The 18,698-nt window shown below is 38.8% G+C and overlaps 1 protein-coding gene across 2 annotated transcripts in view; it reads left to right on the top strand.

Moving 5' to 3' along the window:
* The window catches only part of LOC306845164 (arf-GAP with GTPase, ANK repeat and PH domain-containing protein 1-like), a 176,277-nt gene that overhangs the window by 50,125 nt on the left and 107,454 nt on the right, over positions 1 to 18,698 (top strand). Inside the window, exon 1 of one of the 2 annotated variants that reach the window (XM_079377803.1) lies at positions 1,650 to 3,540. The exons of the other annotated variant lie outside the window; for it this stretch is intronic. Within the exon in view, the coding sequence (XP_079233929.1) occupies positions 2,277 to 3,540 (1,264 nt within the window). The 5' untranslated portion in view covers positions 1,650 to 2,276. Of the gene's footprint in view, positions 1 to 1,649; positions 3,541 to 18,698 lie in introns of those variants that run through there. 2 annotated transcript variants of the gene reach the window in all.

The following is an 18,698-nucleotide window of genomic DNA, read 5'->3' as shown; positions in this document are numbered from 1 at the left end:
TGTGGGTCATGAAGTACAAAAATATCAGCATGTTACAAATGTGATATCTTAATAGGGAAAAAAATCTTATTACAATAACCAACATTTTTGAAAAGACAAGTAGTTTGGCATATTTCTGGCAATCCTTTTTTGTTGTCACTACTTAAATATTAATACATTTAAGTGTGTCACTACTTAATATTTTGTCCACTAAAGTTAAAATCATATGGGTAAAGTGGGAAAACAAACATGAATGGAACAAAATGAATTTCATTGAAAGGACCCATTTATTATTATTATTATTTTTTTTTTTTTTAATGTTATTACTTTTTTGCTTTATAGATGCACCTCAGGGCATTATTGAAATATTCATGGGCATTATGTTAATAGCTCTAATGGTTTCCCAACATGTATCTGTGTCTGGAATTATTGAGGTAAGTGAACTGAGGTCTTTGGATTGGAGAGCAGTAGATGAAGCTTGCTGGAGTAGATGGGAGCTTCACAGGGGCAGGTGGGGCTCCACTGGTGAGTTAGGGGGAGGGCAGGGAGAGGTGATGCTGAGAAAAGCTGTACAGAACGGATCCTAATGAGCCTTTTCTAATCCGCCCAAATCTTTGTAACGATCCCACAAATGTCAGGCTGTACTTGAAGGCGAAAGGAAGACAGGGATTTGAGCGGCAAGATAAGGAGTAATCTTCAACACTCACACCTCCCTCCTTACAGAGAGAAGGGGGAGATGGAGAGGTGGCCGGAGGGCAGATGAAAGTGCTGTGCTCGACCCAAGTGTGTTCTGACTGCTTATGAAATTAGTCCATACTAGGCGGTTAAATACTGTCACGTCATACTATGGCATTGAGAGAACTGTAGATTTTTTTTTTTAGTGTATAAAAGTGCAGTGAAATTTTTATAATAATCGTAATATTAATAATAACTACTAATAAATTAAATAAGCCTAATGTAAATGTTTGACCTGAATCTCATTCAGTGAAAGCCTATGACATGTATGCCCATCTCATTTTCCCACACATGATGCTTTTTTTCTTAATTAAGTGCTAAAGCATCAATAAGACAAACCATTAGATCACGGTATTCGTGAATATACACAGTTTAAACGATTGCATATGTGCAAACAAAGTACTTAGTGGATTGTAGCGTGTCTCCTGTCTGTGAGCCCGGGTGGGTTTAAAGATTTTGATGGACAGAGACGTGGAAAGCCCACCCCCGCTGGATAATGCGATGTCCCGAAGTGGATCATCCAGCGGAGTAGGCCTAGATTCACTTCAAACTAATACTCGGTGTTTTACACACCTAAGCAAATACACACGCTTGCATTGCAGTTACATTTATTTAAAGCACAACTTCTGTGCCACAGCGTAGGTTTATTGCTTAATAACCTATTTATGCGTACAGGAGTTTACCTTCACAAGTACAACCTGCGTTTGATTTTTCTCTTAGGCACCAATAGTAAACATTTATATAGGTAACGATCAAAATAATGGCGTTAGATGAGTTCTTGAGTAATGCGTGCATTGATTTATTGCATAATTCCCGTATGAGAATCTGAATAAATGATGCAAGTCGCATGTAACAGCGCTGGTTTAAAACGCGTCTTGGAGAATCCGTTCCGGGGTTTCTTTCGGCCCTGACTGGATGATTTGTGTGTATACGGAGCACACGGGGCAGATAGAGGAGAGAGACGGGTATGTCTCCGTAGCTCTTGCGGCTGTCCGTCTCGTTTCCCGGGACTCTCGTTTTGAATACAGCGAGACTTCGGGTCTTGCATGGTACATTTGAATGAGAATAGAAACGCACAGCGGCGGGAAACAAAGGCGCTCCCGGTACGGTGCAAAGGAGCAAGCTGGCTGCGCGGCGGGGGATGCAGGGCACAATAGGGAAGACCACACTTCTGCTTTAGGAGGACAGTGTTGCAATAACATTTCCCCCAGACAGACAAGCCTCGCTGCGGGGAACAGGAATTTGAAGCAGGACTTTACTTTTCAGGCAAATGTTGTGTGAATATGAGGATGGGCTTTGCACTGGACGTCTAGGCGATTTGATGGGGCTTTTTCAGGATTTTTAGAAAGCGCAAATAGTCATATGACGGTCTCAAAAACGCACCGGCACAGCAAAGGAGAATCAACTTGTTTTTTTGCGCACGACAGCGATTTTGAGCTGTAATTGTTTATTATTATATTTATTAATAGTATTATGTGCTCTGGAAATCGTCAGCTGTGGGTGAAGTCACGCTAGGAACAAATTTGACTTGAATTAATTTTCTTAGAGTTGGTTTCTGAAGAATGTACGTACTTGATGGTAATTACCCGGAAAGGATGGAGCGGGGTACGCCACAAAGAAAAACCGTATACAGGATATCTTTGACACTAGTGAAAAAGGAAACTCTGCAGGATGGCGGAGGTTCAGCGCACCGGAGGCTGGAGAACCCTAAAGTGAGCGCGTACCGGCGAGAGGGAGCCGCTGACGCTCAGCGCAGCTCTCCGCTGGAAGAACTGAAAGAAGTGGAGGACGAGACGGACGAATTTTCTGCACACTCATACATGAGGAACTTCAGGACATTCAGTACTGGACATCTAGAATTGGGCAGGTTAAAAATCTCAAGGCGGGCGCAGCATTTACACAAAGACAAGGATTTAAATGAATCGTGCATCCTGCCAGAGAATGGACAGAGCAAGGTCATTGAAAATGGGGCACTAGTGCACAAAAAGGCAGATGATGTAGCTGAAAGTGACAGATTGAAACGTGATGCTGAGCGTGGAGAAATCTGCAGCACAGCTGCTGCTAATGGAGAAAACACAGCCATTCGAAAGAAAATCCTCAAGACTTCTTGGAGCACAGAGGAACCGGTCAGTACATGGTCAGATGAGACCTCTGAGGAACCCAAGGGTGGCAGGATGGCCAAAGACAGCGGCATCTCTTCTTTGCTGGATAAAGGGAACGGGAAGTCACCCAAGCCAGCACCTGAAACCCCTCCGGCGAAGAGGCACCCAAGCCTTCTGCGGCGAAGTTTCAGCTTTCGCCACTGGACGGGTGGAGAGTTGATCCGCATACAGGCGCTTTCCAAGGAGAAGCACCACAGCAGCTCGGGCTGCATTGGTCGCGATGGAGAGAACGGTCAAGCCCCAGCTGGCGTGGTTCTGCAAAACATGGCTTTCACGGAGTCTGAGTCCACTGAGAAGCGAAACACCTTGGATGTGGGTGAGGTCCTAAGCAAAACTGACTCTGTGACTGAACTGGGCCGCAGGGAGAGGATGAAGGGCAAGAATCGAACACTGGACAACAGTGACCTGCTCAAGCTGTCGGATAAATCTTTGATGGACAAGGAGGGTTTTATTAGAGGGACAGGCTCCCGTTCCAGCGGGCAGGAACGTAAACTCATTCGGTTCTTCAGCGGTATCTTCTCAAAGCGAGACGGGACGTCCACGCCGCTTAGCAGTCCCAGCAACCGGGCTCTCCGGAAGAACGGCCTACTGGGAAGTCAGCGAAGATCAGAATTGAGCTACTCTCAGTCCAGCACCGAAAGTGTTAACGGATGCCAACCAGACGGTAATAGCGGTTATCATTGCACTATTTTTTGCCGTCATGGCTTGTTATAAGGCAGGAGGATGCTCTGTTTGCTATTGTGGACTTAGAGCGGGGGTTAGAGGATGCATGTTTGTTTTGGACAGGAAGGTGATGTTTAGTTCCCACTTTGCAGTCCGCCTGTGTTTGTTTCATTATGCTGCGTGCTTGCAGCTGACTCTGAGAGCTGGCAGCCTTGTTTGCAACAGCGAGTGTTTACGTTCTTGTACCCCGAATGTAAAACCCTCTTTAAGTGCTGTATCCATTCTGTTAGCCTGCTTTATGTATTTTGCTGGTAATGCACAATGTCAGCGTGACAGTTTCTCCCACTGGTGCTTTCTTTTAGAAGTTTAGCATTAATATAAGTGGATTGCACCTTTAACACACGCCTTTTTTCCTCTTGTTTTGGATCTATTATCTCACTGTCGGTGTTACTGGTGGACAGCAGGTCATCTGTTAAGGCCACCACCCTCTCCTGTCACTAATATGGTAATGTAGAGCTGCTGTAGATACTGAGAGTTTCATAGAGATTTGAATGAATTACCACACACTATCTACTGACTGTGAGGTCAGCAGACCCTCATGAAAGACAGATTGCCTCTGTGTGTGAAACATGCGTTTTGGACTGGGTTTTTTACATTTTTGATCTCTTAGCATGAATGACAATCCTCTTGCTAGGATCCTCCATACTAAATTATAATCAAAGCAATGCAATTTAATCTTGAAAGATACATTTACTCAATTAAGTCATATTTTATATATATATATATATATATATATATATATATATATATATATATTATTTATTATATATATTATTTTATTTATTTATTTATTTATTTATTTTTCAAAGGGAAATAATTGGCTTTTATATTGTCACTGTACTCACACTACTACACATTATTTTATCTGTAGAATATTTACTTGGTACCAAGTTGACTGATTAGAGTAATGTTAGGTGTATAAATCTTTCAAATAACATCCTTTTTTTCTTATTGTTGTTAGTTAAAATAAAGCTCAGCAGAGGGATTATTTCAGGACGGTGGTAATGATCAGCGGCTTGTAGTAAAATCTTTAGTGTCTGTGGGGTGATAAAGCACCTTAGCTGATTACCTGTTTCCACATTCCTCAGATTCCGGAGGCATGTCTGACTCTTCTGAAGAAATACATTCTTGTCAGTTAGATAACGATCTTATATTAGAGCAGTGTCATGTTTCTTTCTAAATGAGCGGCTTTACCTGGAACTGTTGAGTGATGCTCCATTCTATCTATTTTTTTGGCTGAAATTCATCTTAAATGGGTAACTCTCAGAGCTGATATTTTAAATAGCGTTAAACAAAATATAAACCTATGAATGCAAGGATTATGAATAACAGTACTTTCTAATTGCTCTGCACATGATGCACCAAGACCGATTCATTTTTTTTTTGCTCAGCTTACCAATGACATGCGTTCATCGCAAAAACATTTAATTCAACAATATAGTTGATTTTTAGGGATTTTAGTTGATGATTATTATTTTCTTGTAACACAAATGATGGTAAACAAATCAAATCTGATCGATTGAATTTTTAGAATGGTTTTTATTTTTGCTCTCATAGCCAAACTATGTTAGGCATTAGTACACACCTGCCTCCTTTGAGGTTTATTTTTAGATGGTTGCTTGTTTCATGACTCAGCTGGTGTGCACGTAGCTCTGACGTTTGGAGTCATTAGTTCACTTCAGTTCAGTTAGCATCGCTGTGTTAGCCAGCAGCCGGATGGGGTATGACTTTCATTCATTTGGCTCTATGCGAGCAGGATGCGAGATGGCACTGCAAAGTCAGCGTTATATAGTCCTGCAGGGTATATTCCCAGATGGGACCTACATATGGATGTCCTCAGAAGGTGCTTGCTGTCCTATAGCTTGAATGTGTAGCAAGAAATCATTCGTAATAAGAGCGGAAATGTGTATTAATGAAAAAAAGGGCAGTTTTTATTGCGACTTTTAGACCTTTGCTAGCAGTTATTCACTCAAAGGATGCCTGCGACTTGGAAGGCAGGATGTTATAGTCAGTGTTGCAGTTTTTTGGCTGTAGTTCAGAGACAGAAAATAAATAACACACAACAGTGTTCATTTGTGTGTTTAGTATGATCTGTACTGCACATCCCAGGCTGTACATCTGCACATGTCTGTGATTATATAAAGATAAAACCTGAAATAATGATTATTTGCACTTACTGTAACCAATTTGTTTCTTTACAGTATTCCGTGAACAGTGCTCTGGAGCTCCCTAATTTAATATTTAATATTAAAATAATGTGTACCCCCCAATATTTTAAAAAGTTGTGGTTGTTGTGTTTGTAATGCCACTTGAAAGAACAAGTGTCGTCACCCTTTTTTTTCAGTTTCTGGTTTTTAGCCCTGTATTCACAATTTCTGCTTTCGATTTCAGTATTCATTAAAGAAGCACTACTTAGATTAACATTGTTTTGTTGGTGTACATAAATTAGAGAAGAATGTCAATGTGGCTATAAAGCGAAATTCAACCAAAATTGAATTGGCTGAGCCCAACATGTATAATTTGTTCTTTTCCATGCAAATATCGTCAAGGTGGATTGAAGATTTTAAGCTTCAAATAGGACACACAAGCAACATAAACATATCATAAAAGGAGTCTGTATGACTTTTCGCTCCATGTTCCTTTGTGTCATAAACAAACCAATATTTAATTGATTATTCATGTAAAATCTTCCCCTCTGGTATGCGCTTATTCACGCTTAGTGAATCATTTGAGTCAGTGAGTTGAACTTGAGCATTGGATCGTTCCAATTTGAAAACAGGATATTACTGTATCTCTCATAAACTCATTAAAGTACTAAAGAAATCTAGGCTGGACTACATTTCACGTGTTTATCGCCTTGTGGTTGACAGGTCAAGTATTTTTTTTTTTTTAAAGCCCCAAATCTTATAACATGTTAAAGGTGTAGGTCACATAAGCGTGCAAAATAAAGTCCGTTTTAAAGAGTGAAGGGATGTATGAACACAGTAGTCAATTTCAAACAAAGCAGCTTCCTGTTGGTTAGCGCAACATGATAATCTGTGTGGGGAAAGTTTGTCACTTTCATTTAAATCTCCCAATTGCACAGATTTCTATTGGAATGACTGGATTTTGCCAGTGAAATTTCACAGAGAAGCAGTAAATGTGGCCGCATCTTAAGAAAGATCTGTGTTTTTTGCGACACTTGGTGTCTTAGGTTTCAACAAAACATAATGCTTATGAAAAGCAGAAGTCGTATAACCCCGTATCATTGATGCTCTTAGGATGAAGTGGCTAGAGGAAGTAATGGAGGCGCCAGTGTTTTTTTACATTGAGTCATTGGGTAGTGTTTAAATAAAACTTACTCTCAGCTTCCTCTGGAACAGTGTGGTCACAAGGGTGTCCATTTCATTGTTCTGCTCAGGTATTTGTTGTTAGTAGGGTGAATTTTGTGTTTTATGGAATGGCTAGAGGGTCTGAACTGTGACTATCTGCCCCACCCTCAACACGAGCCATCTATTGGTGTCAGGTATAAGTGGGTGGGGTTGTGTGTGTGACCTACATCTACAGCCATGCAGAAGTAATGCCGCATGCATGTGGAACTGTGACATGCTGGAGGTGATAAGAGCATAGCTGGAGCTTCTCGTGGGACGAGTGTCTGAGGGTGGAAGGGAAGCAGACTGTCGCATACACTCACACAGAAGTCGCATGGTCTTTTTGTAGACAGTCATTGTCAGTGACACTGAGTCAGATACTGCTCTGGATTTTTTTGCTTTAAGAAGTGTTTAAATATTGTATTTTTTAACACTTTTAAGATCTTAGGGGCCATTCACACCGAAAGAGTTCTTGTTTTTCAAAAGTTGCACTTCTTTTTAGAACTTGATACTGAATTATATAATTGTATGTGTGAGATGCTGCAAAAGATGCAAGACATGACCTCAACAGTCAAAGGCATCAGTCTAGTGCATGTTTACATAAATAAAGGAAAAGCATGTTGTGTATGAACACAACTCTGCTGATATCTTAAAAGGATAGTTCACCCACGTTCAAGGCCCAGGAAGAAACATTGGCAAAGTAGTCCATGTGACATCAGTGGTTCAATCGAAATTTTACAAAGCTACGAGAATTTTTTTTTTTTTTGCGCAAAGTAAACAAAACTAACGACTTTATTCAACAATTCATCTCCTGCCTGTCACCCTATTGTGCCATTTTGGAGAGCATCATATACGTAAACAACGTATGCTATTCTGTGTCAGCAGCACGATGTACGCGGACACGTTGTTTACGTTCAGATCAAAGCATGCGCATAAAATCCAAAATCTCCGAAACTGCTCTATAGGGTGACGGGGAGGAGATGAATTGTTTTGCGCTTAAAAAGTAGTCTCGTAGTTTCGTAAAATTCTGATTGAACCACTGATGTCACACGGACTACTTTGCCAATGTTTTTGGTACACTTCTGGGCCTTGATCGTGTAAGGACTCTTGCTGTCTATTGAGGATCAGAGAGCTCTCGGAAATTGATCACAAATATCTTAATTTGTGTTCCGAAGATGAACGAAGGTCTTACAGGTTTGGAACGACATGAGGGCAAGTAATTAATGATAGAATTTTCTTTTTTGGGTGAAACTATCCCTTTAATGCCACCCTTTTTCTACCTTTATTCAATCTCTAATGCACACTGACACACAAAGAAAAATTGAACAATTCTGATTGCTTAACAATTCCATTATTGATTCTTTCAGGAGAAATCTTTAAAAACAAATGCTTTTATTATTATTGCATTTAAGGCCTTTAGAAGTTATTCCAGATTTCCACAGAGAAGAAAAAATGTATATACATTTAAAAAATGAAATGGAATTCATTTGGGAATCAGACTGCACTGGTTGTGCTGTAAGTTTTTGTTTCCTGTTCACACCAACACAATATTTTTGCATTCGATTTGTCTGTTTGAATCAAAGCAAAAAATTGAAGGCTGCAGACAAGCTGAATGAAAATGCAAAATTCATTCTCTGACGGTAGGTAATGCATATGGAGAAGCTGAAATACAGTGGTACGCAGGGGTAACTTCTCCTTTCTGACACCCGCTTGGCAGAGGAAAGAAAGTCAAACAGTATTTAGGCCTACATGCTTTCAATCAGATTTGTGACCCTGGACCACAACACCATAAGTAGCACGGGTATATTTGTAGCAATAGCCAACAATATTTTGTATGGGTCAAAATTATCTATTTTTCTTTTATGCCAAAAATCATTAGGATATTAAGTAAAGATCATGTTCCATGAAGATATTTTGTAAATTAAAACTTAATTTTTGATCAGTAATATGTATTGCTCAGAACTTCATTTGGGCAACTTTAAAGGCAATTTTCTCAATATTTAGATTTTTTTTTGCACCCTCAGATTCCAGATGTTCAAATAGTTGTATATTTTCAAATTTTGTCATATCCGAACAAACTATATATCAATGAAAAGCTTATTTATTCATCTTTCAGATGACGTGTAAATCTCAATTTCGAAAAGTTGACCATTAAGGTTTTGTGGTCAGTACGGTGTTCTTCTGTCCACATCAGTGGAAGAATGCACAACTAGGAACTGTTAACAGAACCGAAAGTCATGAAAATCGTTTGGTTCTGGTTCTTATTTATTTTTTTTTAAATGGGATATGCTATGAAGAACAGAGACATAATGTGAAAGAAATCTCGCTGTGGATTGCAGCCAGAGATGGATTGTTGAGTTGTACTGTATCCATGCAGCTGTCATCACTACAGTGTGCTGTAGAACATCCACTCCAGAACAAAGACACAGCAGGGACAAACTAAATGTGACTTTTGTTTCCCATGTGGCTCGAGAGGAGGAAGTAAAGAAGTATTGAGCTGAAGGAATGAATTATTTTGTGTGTGAGGGTTGACACATGCTGCTTTTATTGGATAGAGAAAGTAGAGAACAACTGGGAGTAGTAGAAAGATCAGGACTCACTGTGTCCAGACATCACCTGCTTAAACAACACCTTAAAATGCCATATAATGATCTTTGAGAGTGTTTTTAATGAGAAGAGGGTCTTACTGGGTTCACTGCTAGTACTTGTGATTTGTAGACTAAGTGTGTGTGTACGTATGTCTTTACAGTTGTCCTTTGTGGCTACTCCTGGCTTCGTACCACTGCGGAAGCAGTGCTGTGTAAAAATAACGAGCCCTAGCCGAGTGAACAGGGATGAGGGGGTGGAGTGGACCGCGTCTGAAACTCAGATGCACTCATCCTGCAGTCTGTGTTTTGTAGGTCAGTCACTGCCTGTATGCACCATGTGGTAGTTGAAGCAGCCGCTGTTAGGCATGGAATTCTCTGAAACCTTCCATTTTAAAGTTTAATGAAGTAGCTTAATGCGTCTTACCTTTGCAGCCTGACTTCTTCAGATTTGACTGTGGTCATGGAAAGTTGGAGCAAGGTTTACACAGTGAATGTGCCAATTGTGCTTGTTTCAGTCATGCGCATTCATACGGTAGTAGTGTGTGTATTGTGTTTGTGACAGAGGGAGAAAGACTGTTATAGCTTTAGGCGATAATACTGACCTGACCAGTGGAGCATGGGCACTACACAAACACACACACGCACATGTGCTTACAAGCCTTCACTAACTATATGGTATTTTCTCTGATGAGGGATGAAGAGAACACAAAAATAGAAACCTGCAGCACTGCATACACTATTCTCACACAGCATATTCTCTTGGACTATTGTACATTTTATATTATATTTGTTTTACATAATATTTGCTAACTAATTAGACATCTATTTAAAATGAATCAAGTTAAAAATCATTTGAATGTGATAAATCTGTAAAATAAACCAATTATACAAATCTATTACAGGCTAGTATTTTTCACAAGTAAAGTAGCTGCTAAAAACACAAATAAAGTAAACACTGTAACTGTCAAGTTCAAGTCATTAAATATTTATTAGCATGTAAAAAAGCTTTTAGTAGCATTTGCCTTTCAATTAGTAGACTGAACTGTTAAACAAAGACACCAAACTAAACAAGACTAAGAACGGGAGCTCCTTCTGTATTCTGGTGCTGTCAAAATAAATGTCCTGTTTCTGACACTTGTCAGCCAAACAGAGCAACTTATTGGTAACGCAATATAATACAATCATTTAAAAAGGTCAGATATCATTGATATATCATGTATTGAGCAGAATTAATAAAAGAAAAGCCGTTGAGCATTCACACAATTTGTATTGTGAATATTAGGGTGGGCAATATAAGCTACCAATGATAACAATGTTCATCATTTTACACTCATTTTAAAGGAAAATGTAAAACTGCTATAAAAGAGTCATTCTTATGAAATTTGTTTTCGTAATTTAAAATACCATTTTATGTATTATATGCTCATCATTGTTTTCTGTTCTTGCTTCTTTTTATAGTTTAGTGTGAGCATGAACTTTGGCTACAGTTACACCTGTGGGGGCTGTTTCATAAAACAAGTTTACCAATTAAGACAGGCTTATTTCAGTTAGTCTGACTTATTGTCACTTGATTTGGTTCAAAATATCTCAGACTAACTGAAATAAGCCTGGATTATTTGGTAAACTTGTTTCATGAAACAGCCCCCTGGTCACTTCATGTGTTTTTACTGATTGGATAGCCATCCGATTTGTTAAAACGGTAAAAGTCACTTAAAAAGTTCACTTCAACGAAAGCAACAGAGACGCCATTAGCTAATTTCAAGATCAAAGACCGCAACGTAAGAGAAGCGGCATCAGCACTGGTAAGATAATAGTCTCACTACTTTTAATGAAGATGAATATATGTTGAGCGTCTGCAACTTTGTTTCATTTGTGGCAGTTTGCGCATCGACTTGCTGAAGAGATAATCAGCTACTCATCCGCGGCGATCTGTGTTGCATTATTGCTGTCATATCTTGCTATATGTGTCATATAGCCTATAAACTATATAGCGAAGTATTTGCAAGATTGAGTCCACCCTTTAACTCCCGAGTTCATGTGTCTTTTGCTTGTGAATCAGACTATACTGGTTGTGCTGTGTGTTTTTGCATGCAGCAGTATGTACAGCAGTGTTTCTTTCTCTGTCGTTTAGGTTAATTAAGTGTCTAATATATAGATCAGCAGGGTCTTCACGGATCACAAATGCATCCCATTCTTTGGTTCATTACCCCCAGACACTACAGCACAATCCCATTAAACACATGCTGTGTCTGAATAAACACCTGCTAGTGTGTGAGAGATACTGAGAGATCGGTGTTAAGAGAGCAGGCAACCTGACAGCTTTATGACGACTACTGAGTGTTTGGAAGTAGATTACACTCTGCTATCTGTGTTTATACTCTCATAGACTCTGATTTGATCCAAGCTGGTATTAAGGTCAATGTGTGTGTTTGTGTCTGAGAGAGGATAAATTAGAGCTGTGCCACATGCTCGGAGGAAACCAGATGCTAAACAGCGGGGAGGGAGTTTTGCAGCATTCTTAGTGAACCATTGTTGAGATCATTAGCTGGAATTTTACATTGTTTTGTGTTGTGCACGTGTGAGAGCTTCAGTAGCTGTTATTACATGTGGGTTAGACAGCTGCGCGAGTACAGGTGAATGTGATCATGTTGATCATAGAGTTTAGTTCCCCTAGATGAATCAGGCAGACTTAGTTCTTTGTCCCCCATCTGACCTCACAACACTTTTGTTTTCAGTCAGCAGCACTTATACACCTCTTCTTAAGATCATGAAGACAGTCAGAGGTCCAGATGGTGTCTCAGCAGAAAGAGGGGAAGACAATTGGGATGTCTCATGTAAAACGAGTTTTTTCCACTTTTTGTCAATAGTACTATAAAAAAGTGTGCTGCAAAACAATCAGATATTGTAATTGCATTTACATCACAAACCGTGCGTGCAATAACAAATGACCACCCATGTTTTTTTGTATTGATTATTCAGCAAATTGTCCCACAATAATAAATGTCAGTGTGAGCTATGCCAGTAAATGAGTTGACCAATGAACACAGGACATTCAGACACATGACACAAGTTAAGTAGCAAGAACTTGAACGTAGGATAATTTAAAGGTATTCTATCTGTGAATACCTAAATTGGATGTGTTAGTACTGTTTGTATAGTATTCTAGCAATTAACATTGAATTATCTTTTATTTTTTATATTTTCCAATTTATTATTTTTTTTTTAAATCTGTTCATTTTTAATAAATTTTATTTCAGTTGTAGGAATTTCAGTTTTCCTTTTGATATTTGTTTTTTAATTTATATCGGCATTATTTTTCATTAATGCATAGCATATTTTAATTGATGATTTTTTTAAATTAGATTTTTAATAGTGTCAAGTTGAAAGTAGAATGAGACTGATAACACTCTTCTTTAGATATTATTAGGTATTGGTTCCTTAATATCAGATCTGTTGATAAATGACATAATTTAATGTGCCTATAAAGAAAAGCACCCAATATGGGTATTCACAGATAGAGGTACTTATTTTATTTACTGTTTAATTACTCAGTTTTTTTTAATTATTGCCATTCCTTTTAATGACAATTAGACGTTTCCCAAAAAAAGATACATTTGTAAAAAGTTTATTTTCGTCTGCATTATTGAATATTATATGTGACCCTGGACCACAAAACCAGCCTTAAGTGTCAATTTTGAGATTTGAAAGCTGAATAAATAGGCTTTCCATTGATGTATGGTTTGTTAGGATAGGACAATATTTGGCCGAGATACAGCTATTAGAATATCTGGAATCTGAGGGTGCAAAATATCAAAATATTGAGAAAAGCATCTTTAAAGTAGTCCAAATTAAGTTCTTAGCAATGCATATTACTAATCAAAAATGAAGTTTTGATATATTCACGGTAAGAAATTTACAAAATATCTTCATGGAACATGATGTTTACTTAATATCCTATTGATTTTTGGCATAAAAGAAAAATCAATAATTTTGACCCATACGATGTATTTTTGGCTATTGCTACAAATATACCCCAGCGACTTAAGACTGGTTTTGTGGTCCAGGGTCACACACAGGCTAAATATTAAATATTAGTCTGTATTATTATTATTATTATTATTATTATTCTTAGAAATTAAACTCATTGGTTATTGGAAATTTAAACAAAATAATAATCTTTACTATTGGTCATAATGCAGGTTGTCTTTAAAAGAAAGTGTAAAAAATGGTCATGTACAACTTATGACTTTTTGATGTAATAAAAGAAAGTAGTTAAAACATTAACATTAATTGCTGTAGTAGGATATGGTCCATTTAAATTGTGTTGAATGGCAAGACTTGACCTGTAGTAACGTTTTTCAGTTGCTGTTTTGCATAGGAACTGCTGTTCTGCCCACTGCTTTACTCTGCTCTGGGATTTGAATGAGTTTTTGTCCATCTGTCTGTCTCTGTGTGGGGGTGATGTGAAGGGTCGTAGTGGAAACTTTTTTTTTTTTTTTTTTTTTTTAATGTCTTTTCCATGGGTGTTTGCTTGTTCTCTGTCCTGTTATCTGTGCATGAAATGGAAAATAAAGGAAGAGAGGGACAGAGCGGTGAGATTTTGCCTGTGAATGTGAAACTGGAGGTGGGGGAAGCCCGCCTGGGTGTGCCAGCTGAGATTTGGCTGCCCAAAGGTTTGGAAAATGGACGTAGAGGTGAAGAGAGCAAGACAGCCGTTCACATCTTAATCCTAGAAGAAGAATGTGTCAAGTCAAGTCAAGTCAGCTTTATTGTGTGTGTTGTAGCGTTCCAGCAGCTTGACTGATCGTTGAGCATTTCGCTGAGATGATGATGGGTTTAAATCCAGAAACAAACAAACAAACAAAAAAAATATCTTGTGTCCTTCATTATATACCTAATGCTCTGTTAGTCACTTTTCTTGATTGTGTGCCAAATGCATACATTTTGGAGAGCAGGGTGGCCGATGGCCGATAGAAAGCTGCATGGTATATGATAGCACATGCACTATCTAATCTCAAAACATGCAAAACTGCAATGAAATTTATATTTATTTTACATTACATTTAAACACTTAAATTAGAAATAAAAATGAATCCATGCAACAACAACAAAAAAAAACTTAGAAAATAGCTACACTTAATTTAGATGCAGCAAACAACTTCTATCGGTTGATGCTGTTAAATAAGTTACATATTGTGCAGTATGTAATGCAATATAATAAATTAAATATAAATATATTAGTAATTACCTAAAATAAAGCAGTATTTTTTTTTTTACATAACTTTATCCTACAAATAGAAATAATTTACTATTTATTTTGTTAACCATCCATCCATCCAAATATCTAGGTAGATGGTACTTAGTTAATTTGTGCTTTGGATGATTAGTGTTGATCACTTCATAGAGGGTGAAGTATTCTTACTTTTGTGACCAAATATTTGAGTTTGTTTTCTGCCATTTTTATTATATAGCAAAGTAGAGGTTTTATCATCACTTTTATTTTACTGGATCATTATGCACAAGCATTATAGCTTTTCTGATTGCACCACCATGGTGCCACAGTTACCCAGCATTGTGTCTGTCACCTCTGCAGTGAAGGACAGCTGTGGTCTGCCACCTCTCATGCTCTTGTTCTGCATCCCTATAAGTGCCTGCCAGGGCACCTATGCCAAGGAATTAGGCCACATCTGCATGTTTTCCCAGAGTGTGTTGCAGCTGCGTAGAATTGATAGCAGCACCCAAGCATTTCTGTGGCTTACATCCAGAAGTGGGATCAGAAGGAAGAACATCTTGTGTGGCGTTAGGAATTCACAGCTCTGTGTGTGCGAGAGCAGTTGGTGTATCTTTGCTTTGCTGCAGGTGTCACCTGTTCAGGCAGCCAATGAGCATGGTAATCATAGGAAAGGACAAGAGACAATCAGCTTCCACAATATTCTGTTTATCTTCATAATTTCTTGTGCATCATCAGTGTCCCATCTTGCCTTTTGGTTTTGTGCACTGGTATACTTAGCTGTTCAGACTCTTTTTGTCATCTGCCTGTCTCAGTGAGGTTGACTTCCTGTCTGTCCTGTAGGTCCTTGTGAGAAACAGTGGCTTTATAAGGACTGAAATATTCCTAGAAAGTGTGAAGAAGACAATCAGGCTTGAACCCTACAAGTAATTCATGAACTGCAATCAAAGGGTGTTCCAAAGCAAGGCCCTGTAATGAAAGTTTATAATCAGAACTCAAAATGTTTGTTGTGGCTAAAGGTTGAAATCAAAATTTTCTTTAGTTATAAGTTTGTCGATAATTTTTTTTTGTCTGCGGACTGTGCATATGCAGCCCAGTTTTTGTAACAGTGCACCCATGTATGCATGTTCCAATAAAAGTGACAAGATGGTGGACAACAATTATTATTAGGAGGGCAGTAGGACTGGGTATTGATTCAGATTTTCTCATTCGAATCACAAGCTCTTGGTTTGATTTTATTTGATTCTAAACGTCCTTGCACACTCCGAAATTTTCGTATTTCGTTTTTGTCATCCTTCCCTATCAAAATGCTTATGAATGCGAAAACACAGAAAATCGAACCTGATCTGAATTTTTTTATGGCGGATGAAAGTTTCGGAGGCAGTGTGTAAATGTGATTGACACGTGAGGTTGTATTAATTTTGAAAAATTCGGACAAAAATGTTGGATTCAATATTTGAATTATAATGTCCATTTTGCTTTCCTGAAAAAAATGCTCTGATAATGGAGTAAATTAATCATATTTTTAACTTTATTTTTTTAACTATTTATTAATTTCTATTGCTGTTGTGCTGCTGAAGATTCAGCAATGGAGGAGCAGTGCTGCTCCATGGAGTTTAGTTTGAAAGGCTAGAATGTTCAACTTTGTATGGGATTTAATGGGAAGTGAAAAAACGAAGCAGTCCCCAGGCTTGATCATGGGGAGTAAATGGCCTTTGGCCTGTAAGTGTAAGCAAAGGCCATGGGTTTACCCTGGCCAATGACTCAGGGTGTAGCAGGGAAACACTTCTGCCATTATGTATAAGTGTCTGGGCAGATATTGCTCACTTCATGTGTTTTTGTTCACCTTCTGAAGAGGTCACATCCTCTTTGAAGCTGCAGTCAGGTTATTCCTGCTTGTACAGGTGAGTGTTATGTGTGTAAATTCCCTTCTCTGTCATCATGCCCCTTTAAATCCTGCCAGTGAGCTCATTTTCTGTGCATTACTACCCAAAGCGGCACTGGCTTTCCACTGAGCCAAGCATTTCTGCCACCATCCGTCCTGTAGCTCTTTTTTTTTTTCCTCATTCTCCTGGTCCCTTTCCTCTCGTCCTTGGCTGGTGTCTCTATCTGCAAGCTTTCCATGCTCAGTTCTGGATCTGTGCCTGGTAGATTATGGTCACAGTGACCCTGATTGGTCACTAGCAGATGTCTTGATGTCTGCACGCTCACAATCAGTGCTCACAATGGCCCCTTCTGTACAAGAAGCATTTCCAGTGGACGACTTTAAAAGTGATTTTATGACTCTCATGAATGATTCACTTGCTTTTTCAGAAGCATCTTTGCAGTTCGTGCCTTTTGCCAGGAGAACATGGTCTGCATGAAGACTTTTCTGTTTTGTACTAGTACAGAATAATCCTCATTGATCCTTCGTGTCTTAATACCCTGATATACTTAAAGTCCGTGTAAAGAGAATTCTTAGAATTGTTTCTAAACACATTACAAATGTTAGAAATGTATTGCTTAAATGCATTACAAAGACTCTGAACTATGTAGTACTGAACTATGGAGTTAAACCGTTAAACAGTTTTTCACCAATTCTGTGTTCAGGATTGTTTGGGCGGGGCTAAAACGGTGGCACGATGACGCAATGGAGCCACCGAGCGTGGCCGCCCCTAACACTATAATAACTGTTGAGAGGTCAAGTTCTTAGTTTGTCTTTTTGAATGTCTGTGATGTTAGATATACAGATTCTAGGCAGGGACGGTTCTAGGGTGAATGGATACCTGGTTCTTAGCCCAGAGACATCAATATGTGGCAGAATACATACAATTTAAAAACATGGAGCGTTCACAAAACAGTTGATCTGTTTTTTTTTTTTTTATGATACAATTGCTGCTTATTAGAATGCAAATCTATTCTGCATATTGCACTCTTGCAATCATGTCATGAATTCATGCAATGTTTGCAGAGCCAATAATAGCCCAAAGGTTACCACGATTTTCAGTGGAATTCACCAGGTCATACAGTCATGGTGTGTATCGCTGCTTCTCTATGATAATCAGGTAAACTACTTTGTGTGCAAGGGCTCACAACTTTTCGCTTTTTGGGAACCCACACATTGTACACCCATTCTTAGGTTCACATTAAACAATACTTTTCCTCTGAGACTGAAAATATAGATATCTGACACCTACTTTAGGTCTCTACGGTCTCTGCAGATGTACTAAACCCATACTAAACAATATCCAGACAGGCCTAGAATGGATTTAACAATAGAAATTAACTTCAGGGTATTTTTGTCTCCAGCAGGAACATTTTTATTTACTTTTATTGCAGTTTTAGCCACAAACCCTGGTTAATTTCTGATCTTGGTGGTCAACAAGGTTTGCAAGGGCAACCAATGAAAGGTTTCCTCTGTGTTGCTGTGATTTTCAGATACAGCTGGCTTCCTACCCTGGTTGCCCTCCATGAGCTGTCAATCAACAGCGTGCGCAAAACCACACACCACAATTGATAGCAAACAGCTGGCGAACGCAAACACTCAGTGTGACTGATGAAGGTGAATTCATAAACATTTATAAATCCACCGCCTGGATTTTGCCGAGTATCCGAAGACGTCCCACACTCAGATGGAAAAAAGACAGATAATGATGGGAACCGATAACAGAATTGTGGGGGATGGGGTTATTCTGGAGGGTGTTCCAGTGCAGTTTCAATGACCCGTGACCATTTCCTCTGTGGTTAGGGCTCTTACAATTAACTGCTTCTCTTCTCCGGGTGCTGCAGAGTGATTCTTGAGGCTGGTGTTATCCACTGTTTGTTTGGCTATTGTTTAGCTGACAATAGGCCAGATCAACGGCTGCAGGCGGCTAACTGATGAAAGCTTTTCATGGCAATAAGTCTCGCTTTCGGCAGACGCTGTGAAACAAGAATTCAGCGGGAACTGTAA

This window comes from Barbus barbus (assembly GCF_936440315.1).
Source record: "Barbus barbus genome assembly, chromosome: 25".
In the NCBI taxonomy this organism is placed as follows: Eukaryota; Metazoa; Chordata; class Actinopteri; order Cypriniformes; family Cyprinidae; genus Barbus; species Barbus barbus.
Note: the sequence above shows the minus strand (reverse complement) of the source record. Positions and strands in the feature narration are given on the sequence as shown.